The sequence below is a fragment of the Blennius ocellaris genome (assembly GCF_963422515.1).
Source record: "Blennius ocellaris genome assembly, chromosome: 3".
In the NCBI taxonomy this organism is placed as follows: domain Eukaryota; kingdom Metazoa; phylum Chordata; class Actinopteri; order Blenniiformes; family Blenniidae; genus Blennius; species Blennius ocellaris.
The window spans coordinates 27,732,540-27,752,643 of record NC_137652.1 but is presented as its reverse complement, the minus strand read 5'-3'; the positions used below and the strand labels follow the sequence as shown (position 1 = coordinate 27,752,643).

Here is a 20,104-nt window from a genome sequence, read left to right as displayed (position 1 = left end):
ACACCTTTGAAAATCATCACAGATTACAGTATTCTGCAAATTAAGTGTAAAGCTCAAAGAAAACTTGACCAGTCAATATCGACAACACATTTGTTAAAAGATAAAGTAAGTATAAGTTAAAAGAAGCACAGATTTTCAGATAACTTATATTTAGGATCAAATTAATAGAACGGTGCATTACTGTACGAGAGCTCAATTTATGAATGAATCCAGACAAGGAAACAAAACAATCTAAATCACATGCAAGACTTAAAAACGGAACTAAAACCAGGATATTTTCAAAACAAAAATAAATATGAACGTATCCAAGCATTTTCAGGTGAGAAACCCTGACATAAATGAAAGTGGCGGCAGAATTCTCAGGCTTCAGTCATTTTGTTTGCTGTTTGGTTTTAATGGACATTGTAAATTGATCACTTGTTAAAAATGGGGCAGATTAGATCATTTAATTTTTTTTCCTTCTGCTCCCTTTCACTCTGATTTTGTGAAAAATGTTTAGTTTGATTGCTTTGGGGGGTTTTTTGTGTTAATGGATGAAATAAAACCAACTACAAACGTAGGTAAACAAAAAACAAGTTTCCAGTTGAGTAAAACTCAATTGTCCCACTAATTGAAGTCTTGTCCATGTTCTTTAACTGTTGTAATAAAAACATGCAGTCAGATGCACGTCCACTAACGTCAACAGTTGAAAGAAGGAAAAAACAACAAAAAAAGGAAACTAAAGGCTGGATTCACTGATCCTGCTGTACAATAAACATGTGTGGAAACATTTTTGTGTGCATCGTCTAATCTCTGCAGATTTAAAAAGAAATTAAAACGTAATGATGCCTGCTGTGAGGCTGCTGCACTTTAATTAGCCCTGCAGGAGCCACGTGGCGGAGTGTCAGCCGCCCTCAACCCTATGAGCTAAACCGCTACCAAATCAAGCTTTTTTTTTTTTACAGCACATGTGGACTGGGCCCATTTCGATATTTAGCAGTGGTATAGTTAAACTTCACACAGCAGGGATTAAAGTGCAGGCTGCACGACATCTCCCGCATCAATTATCCTTTATGACAACAGACCCGCTCATCTGCAGGATCACTGGACCAACATTCCCACGCGCAGGTAGCGTCAGGTTCATCAGGGGAGGAGCGACAAATTTACAGCCCTTTCCCAGAGTTGGCTGAAAAAGTTGCAATTGTTGGCCGAGGAGATGAAAGAGCCGCGCAGCGCCACGTGGTCTGCGGTCAAGCCGCGATGCAGGCGACCGCCTGCGGCCGTCAGAAAAGCCTCCCGAGCCTGTGATGTGTAACCCAGTGACAAAACAGAGCCTGCGAGCGCGAGGGACTGCGTCAGAGAATGAAATTGCGAATCAAACAAGCAACGCCTCTCACTGGAGAACTTGTTAAACAAGTGCAAACCCCAACTTTCCACAAATTAAAAAAAATGTAATTAAAAAAAAAAAAAAAACACAACCCTGCTTTGAAGCAGGTTGAAGGACTCATGATGGGTCCGTTTCATTTGGGATAGTTTAGATTTCTCACTCTCACGTACAGCAACACACAACTATTCTATTTACAACTCTTGTTGCACTTGCCTGTATTGTCTATGTTCTTGCTTTTATTGCTTTGGCGGTGACGTCGTTTGAATTTTGGGTGACGTAAGTCTGCGCCGTGGGAGAGGAAGGGAGACGAAATTGTGTTTGTTTGAACATTTGTTTTTCCTTCATCCCACACGTGCTCATGATTTCTCATCCATCCATCTGATAATCAGACAAACTACTTTCATATGTGGTGGTAAATTAGATGTAATGTCCCCCAAGTTTGGTGTGACGAGAGATTTGTGTGTGTTGAGTTTGCATGTTCTCCCTTTGCACCCATGTGTTTTCTCTGGGCTGCTGCGACAACCCCCCCCCCCAAAAAAAAAACATGCATTCTGAGACAGAACCAAGATTACACAAACTGAACTTTTTGCATCATTTATTGAACCGATTTCATTTAAATACATCAGTGTGACGAAGAAAATATAAGTGAAATACACCTCAGTGGATTGACTCAAGTGATGCTGAACCACCCTGACGAGCCACAATCGTTTACCCAAGACGTACACGTAAACAGAAAAAAAACAAAAAACGTATTTTTGGTTTTCAAATAAAATATCAAGTTGTAAACAATACTGTAAGGATTTAAAGAGTAAAGCCGGCCACTTGGTTAAATCCCTCTCGACATGCACGGAACAGTAAATTCCACTTTTGTGGGCTTTTAACAATGAACAATCAGAAATATGGTGACGAGCTAAAAACTGGTGAACATGCAGAGTAAGAGACACACATATCATCCTCACCTAGTATCAGCTAAAGCCTTCTCTCATCTGTGGCTTAAAATCGTTTGAGAGACCAGTTAATTACAATGTTTTCATTCATTTTAACTTAAAGGTTAAAATTGAACGTTTACTAGAGCTTCGTGAAAACCTACCGATGGAGCTCTACAGTGGAGAAAATAAGTATTTGGTGACACGCGCACAATTTTCCGGTCACCTTTTCTACAAATTGGGACAATCCCTCCAGTCTGCTGTACCGGAGGGCCATGCGATACTGCAGAGGCGTGTCCAGCAGGACAGCATGCCAGTGTCCCGGGCCTTCAGCAGCTCCAGGCGGATCTCATTGGGGTTTTGCCACCAGGCAGCTTTTTGACTACCCTGGTGACGTCCAACCAACCGCTGCTGGAAGCCGAGACATCAGCGTGCAAATCTCTCCCATGCCAGAGAGCCAGAACCACAGTCTGAAAGATATAACACGCCACTGCGCCATCATGGATTTAAAACCCTCCGCCTGCTGAAGCCAGCACGCGTCCAGGCCCGTCTGAAGTTTGCCAATGACCATCTGGACGATCCAGAGGCGGCATGAGAGAAGCTCAATTATCCAATCACACGGCCAGGGCAGCGAAGGAGAGGCTTTATTAGAAGCACCTCACGGTCCTACGGTGGCCGAGCCCGTTTCCAGACCTGGACCCCGAAGAGAGAAAAAAAACTAAACTTTGGAGGGAGCAAAGACCTGAAAGATCTGGAGAAGATCTGTATGGATGGGCGGGTCAGAAAGCCCCGACCTCTGTGACCGCAAACTGAAGCTTCCAAAACAATCTTGGAGAGTCTGTCTCTCAGTAGAAGTGTGCCGACCATTTACAGATCTCTCAACTCTTTGCAAGTCAGCAAAACTCACCGAATTGGCAGCGTATGAAATATTTATTTTCTCCACTCCAGTCAAGTATGCGACACAAGGGAGCTTGAAACGATGACAAATCCGCACAAGAATGCATCACGATGCTTTGAAAACTCTTGTCAGCTCACCACGAGTCTCGTCAAGCAGCAGGCGGGACAATGAGGCTGGCGTCAAATTACAAGCACGAGCTGTCACGAGCCCAAGAACAGTTCCAGACAGAGGATGGCCAAATGAGTTGCATGATGGGCCTACGCTTATCAATTTTATTTCTCTGATCACCAACACCGATTAAAAAAAAAAAAAAGCCTGAAAATGAGCATAACCTGTCTCCACTGGACTTTGTTTTAATGACACACAAAGAATTCATAGATCTAAAGTTTATCCTAAAATACATTGACGTTCTGCATAATTGCATTGTATGTTAACATTAATAATTACCTTAAAAACATTTCTTCTCATTAAACATTTTCTAAAATTGCTATATTGACAAAGACGTTGGATTTATATAGAATACACCTCCACCATGCACTTTCTAAACTGGGCTCAAGGTTCTACAGTAGGTTCTACACAATAACAATGTTGAAGGTATAAAAGAGGTGAGAGAAGTGGAGTGGGGGGGGGGGGGGGGGGGGGAGTTCCCAGGATTGGAAATCCGCCGCTAATGGGTCGCCACTGTGGGTCCCCAGAGTTTGACCCTTGACCTCCTTCAGCCCCCCAGGACACCATGATGTGGACGCACCTCCACAAGTTAGGGTAGGATGGGCCAATGCAGAGAAACGTCATTTCTCCCCGAAGGGTATTAATGCAACATGATTGGTTTAGTTCATGGAGGGGGAGGGGGAGGGGGAGGGGGTCAATAGAATAGGGCTTTCAGACAGTGAGTGACGAGAAGTCCGGCTGCAGTGAAGGATGGCAAATGAAAAGAAAAGAAAAAAAGATGGAGGGAATCCATTTCTGTGAAGTGTGGTGGTGGTGGGAAGGAGTGGCCGGTTAAGAAAAGCAACACAGGAGTTTTAAGCCTCTGCTGAATCAAGAGATTAAAAAAAAAAAGAAGAAGAAGAAGAAACGCACACAGTCACTTCCCCTCCCATGCATCATCCCTCTGTTTGGCGGCCAATCGCTTTTGGTCTGAAAGACAAAAACCAAGAGGTTCGACTTCACATCACCGTCTTTAACTTGTGGAAAGAAGACAAGAGTCGAGTCACAACGAAGGACAAACTGCCAATGAATCTCTGCACAAGACCAGACGTGGCGTCTTGTCCGAGGACACAATGTTTCGCACATGATGCTCAGTCACACCGACATTTAAATGTGTAAATAGAGCTCGGCAGTGCAGCCCTGGTCAGAACAAAGGTTGGCCGCTCCTGGACCGACTGTTCAGAGGACAGCCGGCTGTGGTTTTCTGGTGCCTGTATACTTATGTTCCGTCTGTGAGGGGAAATGACGCTGTACTGATTATAGACCTGCTATGAACTGCACAGCAAAGTGTGAACTCCGGCCAGAGTTTTCATGAGGAAAGTAAGAAAACAGCTCCCACTTGTGGAGGAAAATCTGTGTTACAATCATGTTTTGTGTTTCACGATTTGATTGGGGGGAATGGAGGTTTATTTCAGACTGCCTGGGAATCCTGTCCAGTGAATTGGTCCCTGGAGAAGTAGGTATACTATCAATATTAGCCCAGAAGTGCTTTTTAATTTAAGTTTTTTTACAAATAGTGGCATGTAAGATGGTTTTTTGCTCAGTTACAGTAGAGCAATATTAGCGTGTGGGGCTGGTAGATACTGCTGAGTGGGAACTGGAAGTGGGTGTACTCCATGAAAAATAAGCGGATATATACTGTGAACACTCTGGACGATACCACTCGGTACGACAATCCCACTTGCATTATTGAACACAACATTTAACTGAGCAGCAGCCCCCACCAAACTGAAGCCAAACCTCCTTTCAGTTCGCCTTCCGAGTTTCTGTATGGAAACGTTGGGGTCAGAACAAGAAGAAGAACATTGGCGATGTTCTGCTGACCCTTCAGTCAACATGGGACGTACCTCGGGCCTCCTGCAGTTTCTTCTTCTCTGCATCGCGCTGCTCCGTGGTCAGGTTACTTTTTACACCGAGGGCACCGATCACCAGCTTCCGGGCCAGCGCCGCACTGGTCTGAGGTCTCTCTTTGGCGGGCAGGAGGTAATCTGCAGCCCCGGCGTCAGGAGACCAATCAATCACAGAAACATTCACGACAAACAATCTGAAGGTGCCAACTGTCGTCACCAGAATGTCTTTGGAAAGTCTTAATAGCTGGTAAAAGCTCACCCAAAAAAAAAAAAAATCACAAGCTTTGTAAAATGTATGAAATGTTTGGATTTACACGTCAGGAATTTCAATCAAAAGCCGAGGTTTGATTGATAGTGTAAATATTTGAGATGCACCTGCACCCGGGGTCTGCTTGCTGTGAGCCAGGAGGGCAGACCGCTGCACCGCGTGTTCTCACAGACTCGTACCTGAGCAGCTCCGGGCGTGGGCTTTAATGGCCGAGGAGGATTTGGAGAGCGGGCGCAGTTTCATCAGAGGGTGTTTGGATCGTAGAGCTTCACGGGCTGGGAAGAAGAAGAAAAATTTAAAATAAATCAAAGCAGAAAAAAAAAAAGTCGTCAATATGGAATTGTGGCAGCAAAAAGCACATTTGTAAGATGAAGTTAAGAGGATATTAGTCCGGAGCAGCGGCGTGGTGAGCCGGCTGCAGGGGAGGAAGTTTGATCATTCACTTCACAGGGAAGCACTGACCTGCTATTGGACTAGAGAAAAGGCCCAGGGCGTGTGTGTCATCGACCCACTTAATATCAAAGCCTCTCTGCCTGAAACAAACAAACAAAATAAAACCAACAACTTTAATGTGCATTTCAAGAAACTGACGCTTCCAGACATCTTACATCCACTGAGGGAACAGCACTGGTTCAGATTCTGCTTTTTGAAAACAAACAGATGATGGGATGCATTCCCTGTAGTCGTACCGGCAAGGAAAGTATTGGAAAGACCATTAGAAGCAGTAGTAAAAGAAAAGGAAGAGCGATGACTCTTAGTGTTTTTCAAAAATCACAGTAGAAGCATTTCTGCAGTGATTTACCAAACATTTCAAACTCGACCACATGAAATTTAAGCCGTTTAAGCCGTCATCAGAAGGACAATGAAGTTCAGGTAAATATCACCATATTTGGTCTTCATCCAACTTAAAGGTCTGAATCTAATAGATACTAAGAAAATCTTACAAGAACAAACAAAAGTGCTTCTTACGTTCTCCAGTTTGATGACGACCATTTTAAAAAAGTGTTCAATTTCATTTGTTGTATTTTTAATTTGTAGTTAATTCTTACCATTAAATCACAATAATGTTTACAGTTGGATGAAATAAACAATAAACATTGCATACAAAGACAATGTGACTCAGCCAAAGATCGATGCTGAAACAACTATCAACTTTAATTGTGTAGAAGTCAGAATGCAGAAGTCATCATGGGGTACTTGGAACGTTGACAGAGGAAGACATACGTACTGGTAGCACTGAAACAACTTGAGGAGGTCTTCCATCTTGAAATCTTCCGGGAAGTCGTAGATCTCTACAATGTGAGAAAGTTCATCCTCACTGAGGTCGATGTCATCCTCGTCGTCATCTCCGTCCATGTTGTAGTAATCGAACCGTCGCTCCTGGATTGACGGTTTCTTTTTACCTTCCCTGACGGCGAGCTGGAGGAGGGAAGAGGAAGAGCAAACAGACATTGTAGAAATGAGAGATTTGAAGGAGGCATTACGTCAAAATGACAAGATCTTTATTTATAAAAGATTAACAACCTCAACACTCAGCTGCTACAGCTGAGTGTTGAGGTTGTTATGGCTTTGCGGTGAAGCGCTCACCTCTTCCAGGACGTGTGGATCCAAACAGTCTCCGTCATCGTTGAACAAGGTGTCCCAGCTCTCGTCTTCCTCCTTTTCCTCCTGAAGGGACATCGCTTCCAACTGCGCCGCAGCCTCCAGCTCAGCACGACTTGAGACCGACTGCCCGTTAAGCCCCGCCTCCGCATCTTGTAACAGCTCGTCCTTCCCGTCGGGCGTGTCGACGTTGTTCGGCAGCTCTCCTCCAGCGGGCGCCGCCTTATCCGCTCCGCCTGCCTTGTCCTTTTTGTTCTTTGCATTTTTTCGAGCCTTGTCTGTGTAGCGAGGTCTGGGTCTCGGTTTGCCTTCTCCCTGAGTCGGAGCTTTGTCTTTGGATGCAGGGAGACGTTGTTTGGGGACATACAGAGGTTGATTTGGCCTCTTCGTCTGGTTTGAGGCTGCGGGCGCTGGCTGGGCCTCGGCATGGCCCTCCTCTGGGGGTTGTACCTCCATGGTCAGGAGATTTTAAAAAAACATCTGCGAATGAACAGGGAATAAACTTAAAAAGAAAACACTTGACATTGTGCCGATATATATTATAATGACGACTCCAACATCAACTACAAAATTCCAGATTAAATTGTGTGTCTGCCTCTATTTGCCAACATCCTTTGACCTCTGTCTCCATGGCAAGAGACGCTGACCTGCTTGATCCACAGTTTTTTGAAACGTATTCCGAAACGGCTGAAGGTAGGAAAAGGCACTCAAATCGGTTAAAGATTGTCTGTGTATATATACATACAGAAATCAAGCATTTTATAAATCTAAATTGGACAAAATATAATATCAAGTAATGTTTGTTAGAAAAAAAAGTAGATATTCAATAGAAGATTTGTATAATTTCCAAAATTAATGAAAAGAAAGTGCAGCTCGCCTATGGAGGAGGTCTTTTCATCAACTTAGACCTTCCTCTGGAAATAATCAGCAACATACTGAAGGATGTGCAGCAAATATTGAAATACAGTTGGAGGACTCTTATTTGACATAGTTACTGATTTTTGGTCGTTTTCAGTACCTGATATGTAAACATATATTTGTATTCATGTTTGATGAATAAGGACATGCATCAAAATGATTATGAATTCACTGAATTGTTTGTCTAGAGAATAAGAGACTGGCCCTATGTGGACTTTCAATGTTCCTGTAGTTTCCTTTATCTTTGTTTACGTATTGTTCCTTTATATTTTTATCTATTTTGGTTGTTTCGTTCTTTCACGTTTGCCTGCTTCAAACCCTGTTTAAAGAATGCGCATATAGACTGTAAATAACAATGAAGCGTGTTTTTAAAGGTGATAGTTAATTGACGAAATAGTCAATTCAATATATATATATAAAAGAATGCGTAGCAATAATCGGATTATTTATTGGTACGTACATAAACACAATGAAAACTGACAACAAAATCAAGTAACAGCTTTCCAAACATGTCTCTAGTAGACAATAAATGAAGTAAATTGTACTTGTCTGCACTAGAATCTGTGTAAATTAAACAGTATTGATTTCCGCCGCTCGCTCCTGTTAGCCACACAAAGCTAACCCCATCCTCCTCTCGAAGGTCTTTTTCAGGACCGACGTTAAAACGGCGGGTAACACGGTTACATTGAGTTAGTCTGAACGTAGTTCCACTAAACGCAACGGCGTGTCTTAAATCTCATTTGCCCATTTTCAAATACAAAATCATAAATTCTGCTCTGAAAACTCACCCGTGTTCCGTTTGTTTGAGAACAGTTGGTGACGTAAGCGTGAGCGTAAACGTAAACGTAAGCGCAAGGCACAATGGGACATGTAGTCCATCCGACGGCTTCTGTGACGATTCATTCTCGGAAACAAGACGAGTTTTTCAGGAAACATGTGTTTGTATTCTATATTTCCAGGACAACACATCAATCTGCTTGTGATATAAAGCACAGTTGCTGTCATATACTGTGTCTCGAGCACAGGTGTGACGGATTGGTAAGGAATTAAACTACAAATCCCGACTCCTGAAATATACGTTCAAAGAATTGCGCTCACCGATTGGTCAAAATCCTCCTAAGTCACAGAGTGGTTCACTGATTGGCTGATGTGCACCACAGTTATACAAGCTGTTTCGTAAATTTTTAAAAGCACGAGCTTCGTAAGGTATGGAGACAGCTTTCTGCAGAGGGATGTTTTAACAGAGGTGAATAATCTCGGTTTATTCCCGCAGAGACGTGAATAATCTCAGTTTTGGGATCCGACCTGCACACTGACACGGTAAGAGTTAATAAACACTGAATGAATGAATAACCTGCTCGTGCATGCCTCATAAAGCGTGTAAATATATTATCATATTAGATTGATAAATAATATATACTGTGCATCTTTGATATGTGTAAGAAAGGTATTAGAGTGAAGTTATGTACATTTACTTTCTCATATTATGCCATCTTAATTAATTTTTTCTCCTGTGATATCATTCATTTTCTTTTACCAGAAAGTTACGAATGAACGAATCTTTTGGTTTTTATAATTCAATAAGATAATTATGTCACTCTACATGAATACAATCAGTTAAACCTTTTTTTTTTGCCTGGTTATTTAGGTTATGAAACGGCAAGCTTTTAAAGATACAGTGATGCTGAAATTCTGTGTATTTACGGGTTCCATTCCATTTTCTAACTTTCTGTTCTATTTATTATTATGATTATGATTATTATTATTTATTTCTGTGTGAATCAACGCTGTAAAGAATTTCCAACGTGGTATACATAAAGTATTTCTATTATATTCTTTAGCAGTATAATATTCTGTTTTGCAATCATGAATAGTTTTAAGTAATAACATACCTCATTGTTGTGAGACAGGTAGTATTTTACTGAAAGATTATGGTGGGATTTTTATGGGGTGAATGAAATCATGTCTTTAATTATTACGTCAGATTGATAAGACGCCTCCATTCCCCTCTTGTCACATTCTTCTTTTTATTTGCTTTGTTGCCTGGAGGCCTCTCTTTATGTTCTTCAGACGTGCTGTTGTATAGTGAGCCTGTGTTCTAAACATTCCAGGTCTCAGCTAAGATTTCATGAAGTGCACTTGCTTTATGTCACCATCAGGTTTGCAGCGATGTGGGCTTCTCGTTTCTTGCTCCCCCTGCTCGCGCTCTGGCATCAGTCCCGCGCCCAGAGCCCTGAGCCGATGTTTCAGGCCGTGACGCAGACGATGCTTCCTCCTGACCCGGTGCACAATCCCACTCAGCTCAACTACGGGATGGCGGTGACAGATGTGGACGGCGACGGAGGCCTGGAAGTGGTGGTGGCAGGGTGAGTGAGGAAACCATCGAAGACAGGCGGGAGGAAATAGCTCCCGTGTCGCCTTTGCGCCATGATTCCAGTTTTCTAACGTGTGTCCAGGTACGACGGGCCCAACCTGGTGCTGAAGTACGACCGCACTCAGAGCAGGCTGGTCAACATTGCTGTGGATGACAGTGAGTCTCCTTACTATGCCCTGAGGGACCGAGCGGGAAACGCCATCGGGGTCACCGCCTGCGACGTGGACGGAGACGGCCGGGAGGAAATCTACTTCCTTAACACAAACAACGCCTACTCTGGTGAGCTCTGCTCTCCCGCAACCTCTCCTCGCCGAAACCCAATGGAAACAATCAGGTGTCCACGGCTGCGTTCATTGTCTTCTCGTGAAAAGTGTTTCTTTGTCTGCACAGGAAGGGCGACGTATTCAGACAAGCTGTTCAAGTGGCGCAATGGCCGCTTTGAGGATCTGCTGAGTGACGAGCTGAATGTGCGGCGCGGCGTGGCGAACCGCATGGCGGGACGTTCGGTCGCGTGTGTCGACAGAAAGGTTCCGTGTGGCCAACTCACTCATAAAGTCTCACGGTTCAGCCTCTCCTGAATTAACCCGCCGCTGCCCTGCAGGGAACTGGCCGCTATTCCATCTACGTGGCCAACTACGCCAGCGGCGGCGTCGGCCCCCACGCTCTCCTCGAAATGGACGAGGCCGCCAGCAACGTGGCCGAGGGCGTCGTCGCCCTGTCCAACGTGGCCGCGGAGGCCGGGGTCAACAGGTTCACGGGTGAGCGGCGACGTTGGGGAGGCTTGAGAGGCCTTTAATGGCAGAAGTGTTCACAGTGGACCTGTGGTGCAGGCGGGCGCGGCGTGGCGGTCGGACCCATCCTGAGCGAATCCAGGTCTGACGTGTTCTGCGACAACGAAAACGGCCCCAACTTCCTGTTCAAGAACAACGGAGGCGGGACGTTCGTGGACACGGCCAAACAGGCAGGTGGGCACGAAAGAGTCGTTTGTCAGTCATCAGACACTTACATTGAAGCCTGCAGAGAGAACAGGCAAACCCACACAGAGGCCAGCAAGCACAACAAGCTGAGAACTCTCTTATTCACCTTGGTTTCTCAGAAAAGAAACCAAAAACGGAAGTTCTTCACAGTTTTTTGACCTGATAATCTAATCGAAGCTGAGGCGTGTTGGTTCACTTTTTTTCCACCACTGTAGTTTTTCTGTTGCAAAGTTTGTGCTTTCACATACATGTTGTGTGGACATCATTTGGCGACATGAAACCTGATCGGTGTGAAACACTGAAGGTAAAATAGGAAGGTTATTTTGGAAAATATGTGTTTTATTCAAAAATTCATTATTAAGAGATTTGAGCAAACGAAAGTGAAAATAAATCCAGTCTGCTGTTACATGTAGAAGTTTGCAGTTCAGCTTATTTTTCAGAATGGCAGAATGACTCCTTTTTTTTTTTTTTTATGTTTCAAATATATTTTGCCTTTTCATAAAACAACATTGTTATTTGCCTGCTAATTGAGGTAAAATCAACTTGACGTAATGTGTCTTGGCGAATCCTGTCCCCTGCTCCCACACTGCACACTCTCACAAAGAAAAGTTGAGGAACTAACTGACTTGTCCCTCTGGAAGGTGTGGAGGACACACACCAGCACGGCAGAGGGGTGGCACTTGCTGACTTTAATGGCGACGGGAAGACAGACATTGTGTACGGGAACTGGAACGGCCCACACAGGCTTTTCCTGCAGAGCAGCGACTCCACGTTCAGGGTGAGAAAGAGGGACCGGGCCGCCGAGAGGAGAAAGTGGAAGAAAGTGTGACTTTTACACTGTTGTCCTGTTTGAAGAATATCGCCACGGGAGGATTCGCGACGCCGTCACCGATCCGGACCGTCATCGCCGCCGACTTTGACAACGACAAAGAGCTGGAGGTTTTCTTCAACAACATCGCCTACAGAGGAAACGCCCCCAACAAGCTGTTCAGGTGGGAGATCAAATATAACCAGCCAGTGTCGTTGCTGAATGGCTGGATTATTGTCTCAACGCATGTGGGTTGTGTTTGCAGGGTGTCCAGGAGAGCCGGCGCAGACCCTCTGATCCAGGAGCTCAATGTGGGAGATGCCAAAGAGCCAGAGGGCCGGGGAACAGGTCAGAGTGGTGAACCGGAACACGTGCACACATCTTCACTTCCTTCTTTACAACTATTGTGTGTAAAAAGGTTGTTTTGGGTTTTTTTTCCAAACTTAAAAAGGTTACATGTAAGAGATACACATTGTTTGTCATCCTTTACGGGTCTGATGAAAAGTTATAGTTTTAAATCCTCTTTGGTTGTAAGAATAACATTCATTGACAATATGAATAACTTCCCTCTTGAATAACTTTGATTAAAGAGGGAAGATAATCACATATTTATCACAGCTTTAACTGAACCAAGATATCACATAAATAACAACTTCTGGATACTTTCTTCATGGAATGATGGGTAGTATTATTGTTTGTATCAGTATTAGTATTAGTATTATTTTTAATATTAGTATTAGTGTTAATTATACTGTTAGTATCAGTTTTATTGTTAATATTAGTATTAATTATACTGTCAGTGTCAGTGTTAGTGTTAGTATTATTGTTAATATTAGTATTAATTATATTGTTAGTATCAGTTTTATTGTTAATATTAGTATTAATTATACTGTTAGTATCAGTTTTATTGTTAATATTAGTATTAATTATACTGTCAGTATCAGTTTTATTGTTAATATTAGTATTAATTATATTGTTAGTATCAGTATTGTTGTTCGTATTAACAGACTCATCATGAATCACTTGGACACTTTAGTTTTTATAGTAATATTTACTGCAGAGCACCGAGGTGCTGGAAGGGACGAGAGTGAAGGAAAAGATTCCCGAAAGCTCTTCAGACTTCAGTCACTTACAGAACATGTGGAACTTTGAACGTGCAATCTAAAAGTACATCATTACTACTTTAAAATATATAAATATCGGATCGTTGACCATTTGGCCTCCCTGTAGTGTATGACAGCGACTTTGCGTTTTAACCCGACCTTTAAAAAAACCTACTCTATGGTAAATAAATGGAATCAATGAATGAAATAATATGTAATGTTTAGACAAGAGAATGTCTTTAAGAAAAAAAACGAAGAATTTTTGCAATCTTAAATTTTTGTGTCTGCATGTCTGAAAATCTGCAAACCGCACTGTCACGTGCTCAAATGACTGTTACCTTTGATAATTCAGAGATGAGACAGCTGATGAAACGCTTTGTGTCTCCACCAGGTGGCACTGTCACAGACCTGGACGGCGACGGGCGGCTGGACCTGCTGCTGGCGCACGGAGAGAGCGCCCAGCAGCCCATATCGGTCTTCAAGGTCACCCAGGTAGGCACCGCCACTCCGTACAGGTGTGTTGTGGTCGTCTCATCTCCCCACAAGCCGACCTGTGACCTCTCCCGTCAGGGCTCGTCCAATAATTTCCTGCGGGTGATTCCCCGCACTCAGTTCGGCTCCTTCGCTCGCGGCGCCAAGGTCACGGCCTTCACCGGCCAGAGCGGGGCGCTCACACGCATCGTCGACGGAGGGTCCGGGTACCTGTGTGAGATGGAGCCTGTCGCCCACTTTGGCTTAGGTCAGACCCTCAAACCATCACGCTCCAATCAAAATCTGGATTTTGTATTTTTTTTTTAGGTCGAATCAAAGCAACATTAGAAACCGAAACGAAATGTTAGCGACAAACAACAATAATGCGACTTCAAAAGTCAAATATTGAACATCGTAAATGTCCTTTTGCTCAGTGGTTTATTGATTTGACTCTAAAATGTCGTCATTCTGGGTTGACTCCGTTGCCTTTGACTCGTAGGAAGCGACGAGGCGAAGGTGCTGCAGGTGTCCTGGCCCGACGGCTCCGTCTACACCCGCCCGCTGCAGCCCGGCGAGATGAACTCGGCGGTGGAGGTGCCCTACCCCGCGGCGGGAGAAGCGGCGGTGCTTTCCAACGACACGCAGGTGTGGATCCGCCGGACGGATCGTGAACGCGCTGAACGCTTTACTGCAGTCGCTCCGTTTGAACTCAACGCCGAAGATTTCACTGCAACATTTGAATAATTTCTATTCTTTTATCTGCGTCTAATCAGCCGAACTCTGTTTACAGTGTGGAACCGGCTTCACTGTGAAGAACGGCCGCTGTGCAGGTAAGAAGTTACTTTGTTAGGTCAATATCAGTTTTATAATATATTTAATTTGTGATTCATTTGTTTTGTTTTTTACATTTTTGTTATGTTTCTGCAGGTCTTTGAGGATAATCGCATGAAATGCAGTAAAGAGTCATCAGTTACAGAGAACATATGTCATTTGGTCTGTGCTTTCAGAGAGGGGCCTTGGGTTTTCTTTGCTCCATGAGTAGTTTTAGCAATTTGTTATTTTTCATAAACTCCTTTGTTTTTTTCTGCTTTGAATAAACTTGTCAGTGTGCTGATGGAGTCGGGTTGTGATTTGATTTGATTAAATCAATGCAATTGTCTTCAGGAGGAAGTAGGAAAAAGAAACAGATGGACTATGGACCCTTTCATTAAAATACCATTTTTACAGAATCTGTTGAAGGTGTAAAATGCTTCAAAAAGAATAAACCAATAATAGAAAACACATTGAATGCATATCTTCTGTAATTTCACTTAAAGCTTTGGTCCAGGAGGAGAAACTATTTTTCAGTCGGCTTGTTGTTTGTGTGTGTTTTGTCGTCAGTTTGCTGAAACAGCAGGTCAGTGTTTGTGTGGGTGAGGATGATTCACTTAAATCTACTTAAATCAGACAGTATGACTTTATGTTCTGTTCTATTTTGCTTATTTTGACCTAAAAAAAAAGCTGACTAATATGTTCTCATATCAAATACAGTGGAAGAAGCATCAAGTTAAGGTTATAACAGTTACTCAATTTTCATATTTTGGACACTTTCAAGTGTATAGTTTCATATATAATGTCTAATTGTACTCAAATGTAGTACAGTTTAAACCATATAGTAATTTTAAAACCCTGAATTGGATTTGAATTAATGCTCAAATCTTTTTATCTCCATTTTTCTGGCATGTAAGTTTTATTTTGTGACTGGATTTGTAAACATTTGTTCAGAAAGGAAATGGCGTGTTTGCTCTGAATGCAGATCTATTTCACCGTTCCAACTGGACACCCCCCCCCCACCCCCCGATTACAAAATTGTTCATCAAGTTATTTATAATGAGAGTAACTTTTTATTAAGTGTAAGATAGGAAATTGAACAAAACATTGTTTTGTTTTGTTTTAATTTTAAAAAAGTTCCCAAACAACCACAAATACAGTTGTTTATCCGCCGTTGCTCCCTCCCTCACCCTCTTCACCAAAACTCACCACGTCTGAGTCTAACGTGTGTCACTGTGTCTTCCTCCACCTTCCTCGGGTGTCCTCCACGCCCTCCTTCCCCGCAGCTCCGTCCTCTCATGGCCTCCGCTCTGCCGCGTGCCAAGCCTCCAGCCTTCTGGTGCTTTTCCTCACGTGTGTCGTGGCGCTGCCTGTGCTGACGGACCCGAGGTGACAACCACCTCCAGCGAAGAGCAAACCTCCGGCTTCACCCTTGGAAGCAGGCCTCCGCCAAGAGGAAGCCTCTCAGCAAACAAAGAGTGTCTGCTGATTGGGACGTTGCTCATTCTTCCGTGTGCATGCTGGAAAGGAAGGAGGGGAAACTGGGCCCAGACGGTTATGCAGCATGGATGCGGGCGTGCATGAGTGGGGGGGTTCGTTTTCTTCATGTTAAATCCTAAAAATATAAGCAGTGATTAGATCGAAATGTTTGTACAGTGAGTGGCAGTGCAAAATGAACAAGAATTCAAACCTATTGAGGTGCAGTGCAAAACACTCCGATCCATGCTTCTGTCCATGTCAGAGCTGTAAAAGTGGATTTCTTTATTCCGAGAAACATTTAGCTTTCAGCTGTGATGGTGAAACTACTTTTTAGATCATTCTTCTATTAATTTCAAGAAGTGATTAAAATGTCTTGCCTTTCAAACCATAATGCAAATGATTAGATTTGTGTTTTTCTCGAAAGCGTTTCCACAAAAGTACCTGTGACCTTTAGAAGGTTTGCTTCAAGCAACTGAAAACATTTTTGTTGCCTGAAGTCGAGGAAGTTTTTTTTTTGTTTGTTTGTTTTGTAGAAAACAGGTTGATGCTGATAGGACTTTTATTGTGGTAAAAAAAAAAAAAAAACCCAGACCGGAACATGGATCCTGGGAAAGACAGTGGAAACACATTTGGTTCCTGGTGCTTCGTCAGAGCTCCTCACGTCAGACTGCAGCTCTACCTTCAACAATCAATACACAAATATATCTTCTTCTTTTTTTTTTTTTTTGATTCGGTTTATTTAGACGTCTGAAAAAAACCATCGTTAAAACAGGTTAAAACAGTCCTACATTCACTTTTCTGGTGGAACTTTATGATCAAAGTCTAAATTAAATAAAACTTTTATTGTGCAGGTTGAGACTGTGAGAGTAGATTTTTTTTTTTTTTTTTTTAAAGAGACGAGATGGAAACAATTGTACCTTTCCTTGACTTTTTTCTACTCTTTTTTTTTTTTATTTGTTTGCTTGTGTCTTCCAATAAAGAAAGGTCACCAAAACAGAAGAGAATCGTTAAGTTAGACCGAGCAGAACAGACGATGGATGTCCAAAGGCACTCTGCCCGTCTCTCATCCGGGTCTCACGGGTGCAGGTTACCAGTCCAACCTCCAACACACCAGAAAAGGGAATCACTCTTTTTTTTTAATATACCTCGACCTTTGACCTGTTCCACACGGGCGAAGTTAAGACTAGAACAGACCGGGGTGAAGTCAAATAAAGCCACAATGACCTTTAAATGTAAACTTGAAGGTTTTTCTTGGTTGCGGCAAAGATTATTCGTAATGAAAATGTCTTTATTTTCACAAAACTAAACAATTACTATGAAAAATTTTGCAATCTCAAGTTAAAGACAATTTTAATGAAAAGCCTTCTGGTGCAAAATGCAGTAAAACGTCAAAAACTTTTCCTCTACCTGTTGCATTATGGGTGTTTTGACAAACTCGCCAGCTTTCAAGGCAGCGTTACTGATATCTCAGCTCGGGTCTCAGTCTTGTTGATACTCCTAAGAATTTTTTGTTTGTTGTTTTGTTGATTTACCACTTGTTTGGTAGTTTGGCTGGACTGGAGCCTCTTGCAGGCCAGTCTTTGCACCACGGTTCTTATGTTCAACACCCCTGGACCAGACACACGTTGTTCCATAATGACAAGTTTTCATACCTGATTAAAAAACGTCTCTAATCCTGTTCTCATGGGAGATTGTGTCCCTGCAGTGGGTCTCCTCTGGCGAGGTTTCATCGTGTCACACTGGTCCACGTGGCAGAAACAGCTGCGTGGCGGAAGAGAGAGTTCAAAACCGCTGACCTTTGACCTCTGAAACAGGAGACGTTCAGAGCCTGCCCGACAGAAGAAGCATGCGCCCTGCGCATTTCCACGACGGCAGACGAAAGAACAATGAGCTCTGCGTCGGTGCGATGAAACGCTTTATTCCACACCAGGCATATTCACCTCGTTGCAACGTGTATCAAACAACAAGCGTTATGAAAATTTGCTCTCGCACAAAATGTCACCAACAGAAAAGACACATTCACATTTGTGAGCCAGGATTTTTTTTTTTTTTTTTTTTTTTTGGCAGTTCTGGTTCTTTGGAAGTTTGCTAATGAACTAAGGAAGGGTTTGTTGTCACACCACGGGAAAGATTCAGGAAGACTTTTGGACCCCGTTCTTCTGCTCGCTGCTGCATTTCATGCAGTCACAACTTTTGCATAATCTAAATTTAGGAAGACTTGGTCTCGCTCAGTGAAACCAAGAGGTTAAAGTTTGGATTTGTGTGTGTGCGTATGTATGTGTGTGTGTGAGTGTGTGCGCGCGGAAAAACACAGGCTTCATGTGTGAAAGATGGCGGATCTGCTACATTATTTACATGAATGGACTGGCAGACATTCATGCGCCAGAGAACAAGATTTAAAGCACAGCGAAGGGAGACGAGGTGATTTCATGGGATCAATCTGGCTCTGGGTCAGTGAACTGCCGTCCTTAAACTATTCTATATTCTTCTGTTATTTGCTAAAACGTAGGGAAATTAGAGACAGGATTATAAAGCTCCAGTGGAATGAGTTGAGTCTGACTGGTCCCCGGTTCTTGGCAAACTGCTGATAAACTGTGTTAATGTGGACTGTGAGGTGAGTTCTGCTGGCTGAGGTATGACGTTTAAAGAGGTCTGGCTTCACTTCTATCCGGGCGAGTTCCTGGTTCGACTCGTTTCTTACGTTTAAGAGTACAGCGAGGAGAGGAATTGCACCGTCACGCAAAGCCTTTCTCGCTGCATGATTTCCACATGCACTGCTGTCTACAGGTCCCGGCATCAGGACCTGCACACGTCTTGGAAACGAACCGCTAAAGTGCACAGTTCCCAAAGGTTTCCCTGTGAGGACTGAGCGGGAGGAAACCCCTTTGTGTGAGCGTGGCGTAGTGTGGCGTGGCGTGGCGTGGCGTGGCGTGGCGTGGGCGTGGCGTGGCGTGGCGTGGCGTGGCGGGCGTGGCGTGGCGTGGCGTGGCGTGGCGTGAGCGTGCGTGGCGTGCGGGGTGAGCGGGTGAAGTGCGGGGGCGTGAGGAAGCACTGGAGTCATCGAGCGGTGCTGCCGGACACGGAGCTGCTGCCGGAGCTGGAGCCGCTGGAGCCCCGGTCCTCGTAGATGGAGATCTCGATCTGGAGACGTTCCGTTAGGGAGGAAACACGCTTCTGTCGGGACACACGTCAATACGCAACCACGTGCAGGGGGTGAAAGCAAAGAAGTACAGATACTCGCGTTACTGTCATTAGTGTCTGTCTCTGTGTACATTTAATAGTGTTTTGTTTTTTTTGTTTTTTCAAGCGAGTGATTTTTCTCAGGCTTTAGTACATTTGAAACCTCGTGATCGACTTCATTTTTTTTTTAAAAAGCGGGTTCAGTACTGGGTCGGTGACATGAATGAATGAATGAATGAATGAATGAAATGAAGTTTATTTTGGTTGTTTACGTTCATCAAACACAACCAAAAGCAGAAGCCCACCCTGTACATCACATCAACAACAATAATAAACAAACTCTTGTCACTATGCTCACATTCCTCTTTAAGCGTTCGTAGATATTCTTTTTTCATTCAGGAAATGTACTGCACAGACTATTCACATAACCCATATGTATAAATTAGATCACATTTTAGAGATTTTTTACAATTTAAACAGAGAATGGATGAACTTAGATTGATCGCTCAGATCATTCCATGTTTTCACTCCAACAACCTTTGTTTGACATTGGTCCTTATTTTACTTGTTTCAAACTGAAGCAAACCTCTTGAATTATAATGTTTTTTTTCTTAATTTGAAGAAGGATTGGATGCGCATTGGACGGCTCCCATTTGCAGCATGAAACATAATTTCCAGCAAATTTAAATGAGCTAAAATCCATAAATTTGAATTGTTTGGATCTTATAAAAAGTCGATTTGTCGATTCCCATCCCATCCATGTCGACGTGGATCAGACAGAGAAAAGTAACTCGTTACTCGCTCAAAAGAAAACCTCAGTAAGTGTAACGATGACATCGTTTTACAACAGCAACCAGTGAATATCCG

The 20,104-nt window shown here is 43.3% G+C and overlaps 3 protein-coding genes across 3 annotated transcripts in view; 1 reads left to right on the top strand and 2 right to left on the bottom strand.

Moving 5' to 3' along the window:
• Positions 1 to 1,944: 1,944 nt before the first annotated feature.
• Positions 1,945 to 8,846, bottom strand: r3hcc1l (R3H domain and coiled-coil containing 1-like). Its single transcript, XM_080518637.1, has 7 exons — positions 8,824 to 8,846; positions 7,103 to 7,597; positions 6,744 to 6,934; positions 5,978 to 6,048; positions 5,695 to 5,790; positions 5,245 to 5,385; positions 1,945 to 4,327 (listed from the first exon to the last, which is right to left on the bottom strand). The coding sequence occupies exons 2-7, from the start codon at positions 7,571 to 7,573 to the stop codon at positions 4,275 to 4,277; spliced, it is 1,023 nt and encodes a 340-aa protein (XP_080374763.1). The 5' UTR covers positions 7,574 to 7,597; positions 8,824 to 8,846; the 3' UTR covers positions 1,945 to 4,274.
• A 390-nt stretch (positions 8,847 to 9,236) lies between these two features.
• On the top strand, positions 9,237 to 14,829 carry crtac1a (cartilage acidic protein 1a). Its single transcript, XM_080521066.1, has 14 exons — positions 9,237 to 9,355; positions 10,195 to 10,401; positions 10,492 to 10,688; positions 10,800 to 10,936; positions 11,011 to 11,167; positions 11,240 to 11,374; positions 12,028 to 12,164; positions 12,242 to 12,378; positions 12,460 to 12,542; positions 13,689 to 13,789; positions 13,868 to 14,036; positions 14,268 to 14,413; positions 14,559 to 14,598; positions 14,696 to 14,829. The coding sequence occupies exons 2-14, from the start codon at positions 10,205 to 10,207 to the stop codon at positions 14,701 to 14,703; spliced, it is 1,644 nt and encodes a 547-aa protein (XP_080377192.1). The 5' UTR covers positions 9,237 to 9,355; positions 10,195 to 10,204; the 3' UTR covers positions 14,704 to 14,829.
• A 4,285-nt stretch (positions 14,830 to 19,114) lies between these two features.
• The window catches only part of golga7ba (golgin A7 family, member Ba), a gene marked incomplete at both ends in the record, with an annotated part of 5,511 nt that continues 4,521 nt past the window's right edge, over positions 19,115 to 20,104 (bottom strand). Inside the window, one exon of the mRNA XM_080516499.1 lies at positions 19,115 to 19,231. Coding sequence (XP_080372625.1) covers positions 19,115 to 19,231 — 117 coding nt within the window. The remainder of the gene's footprint in view (positions 19,232 to 20,104) is intronic.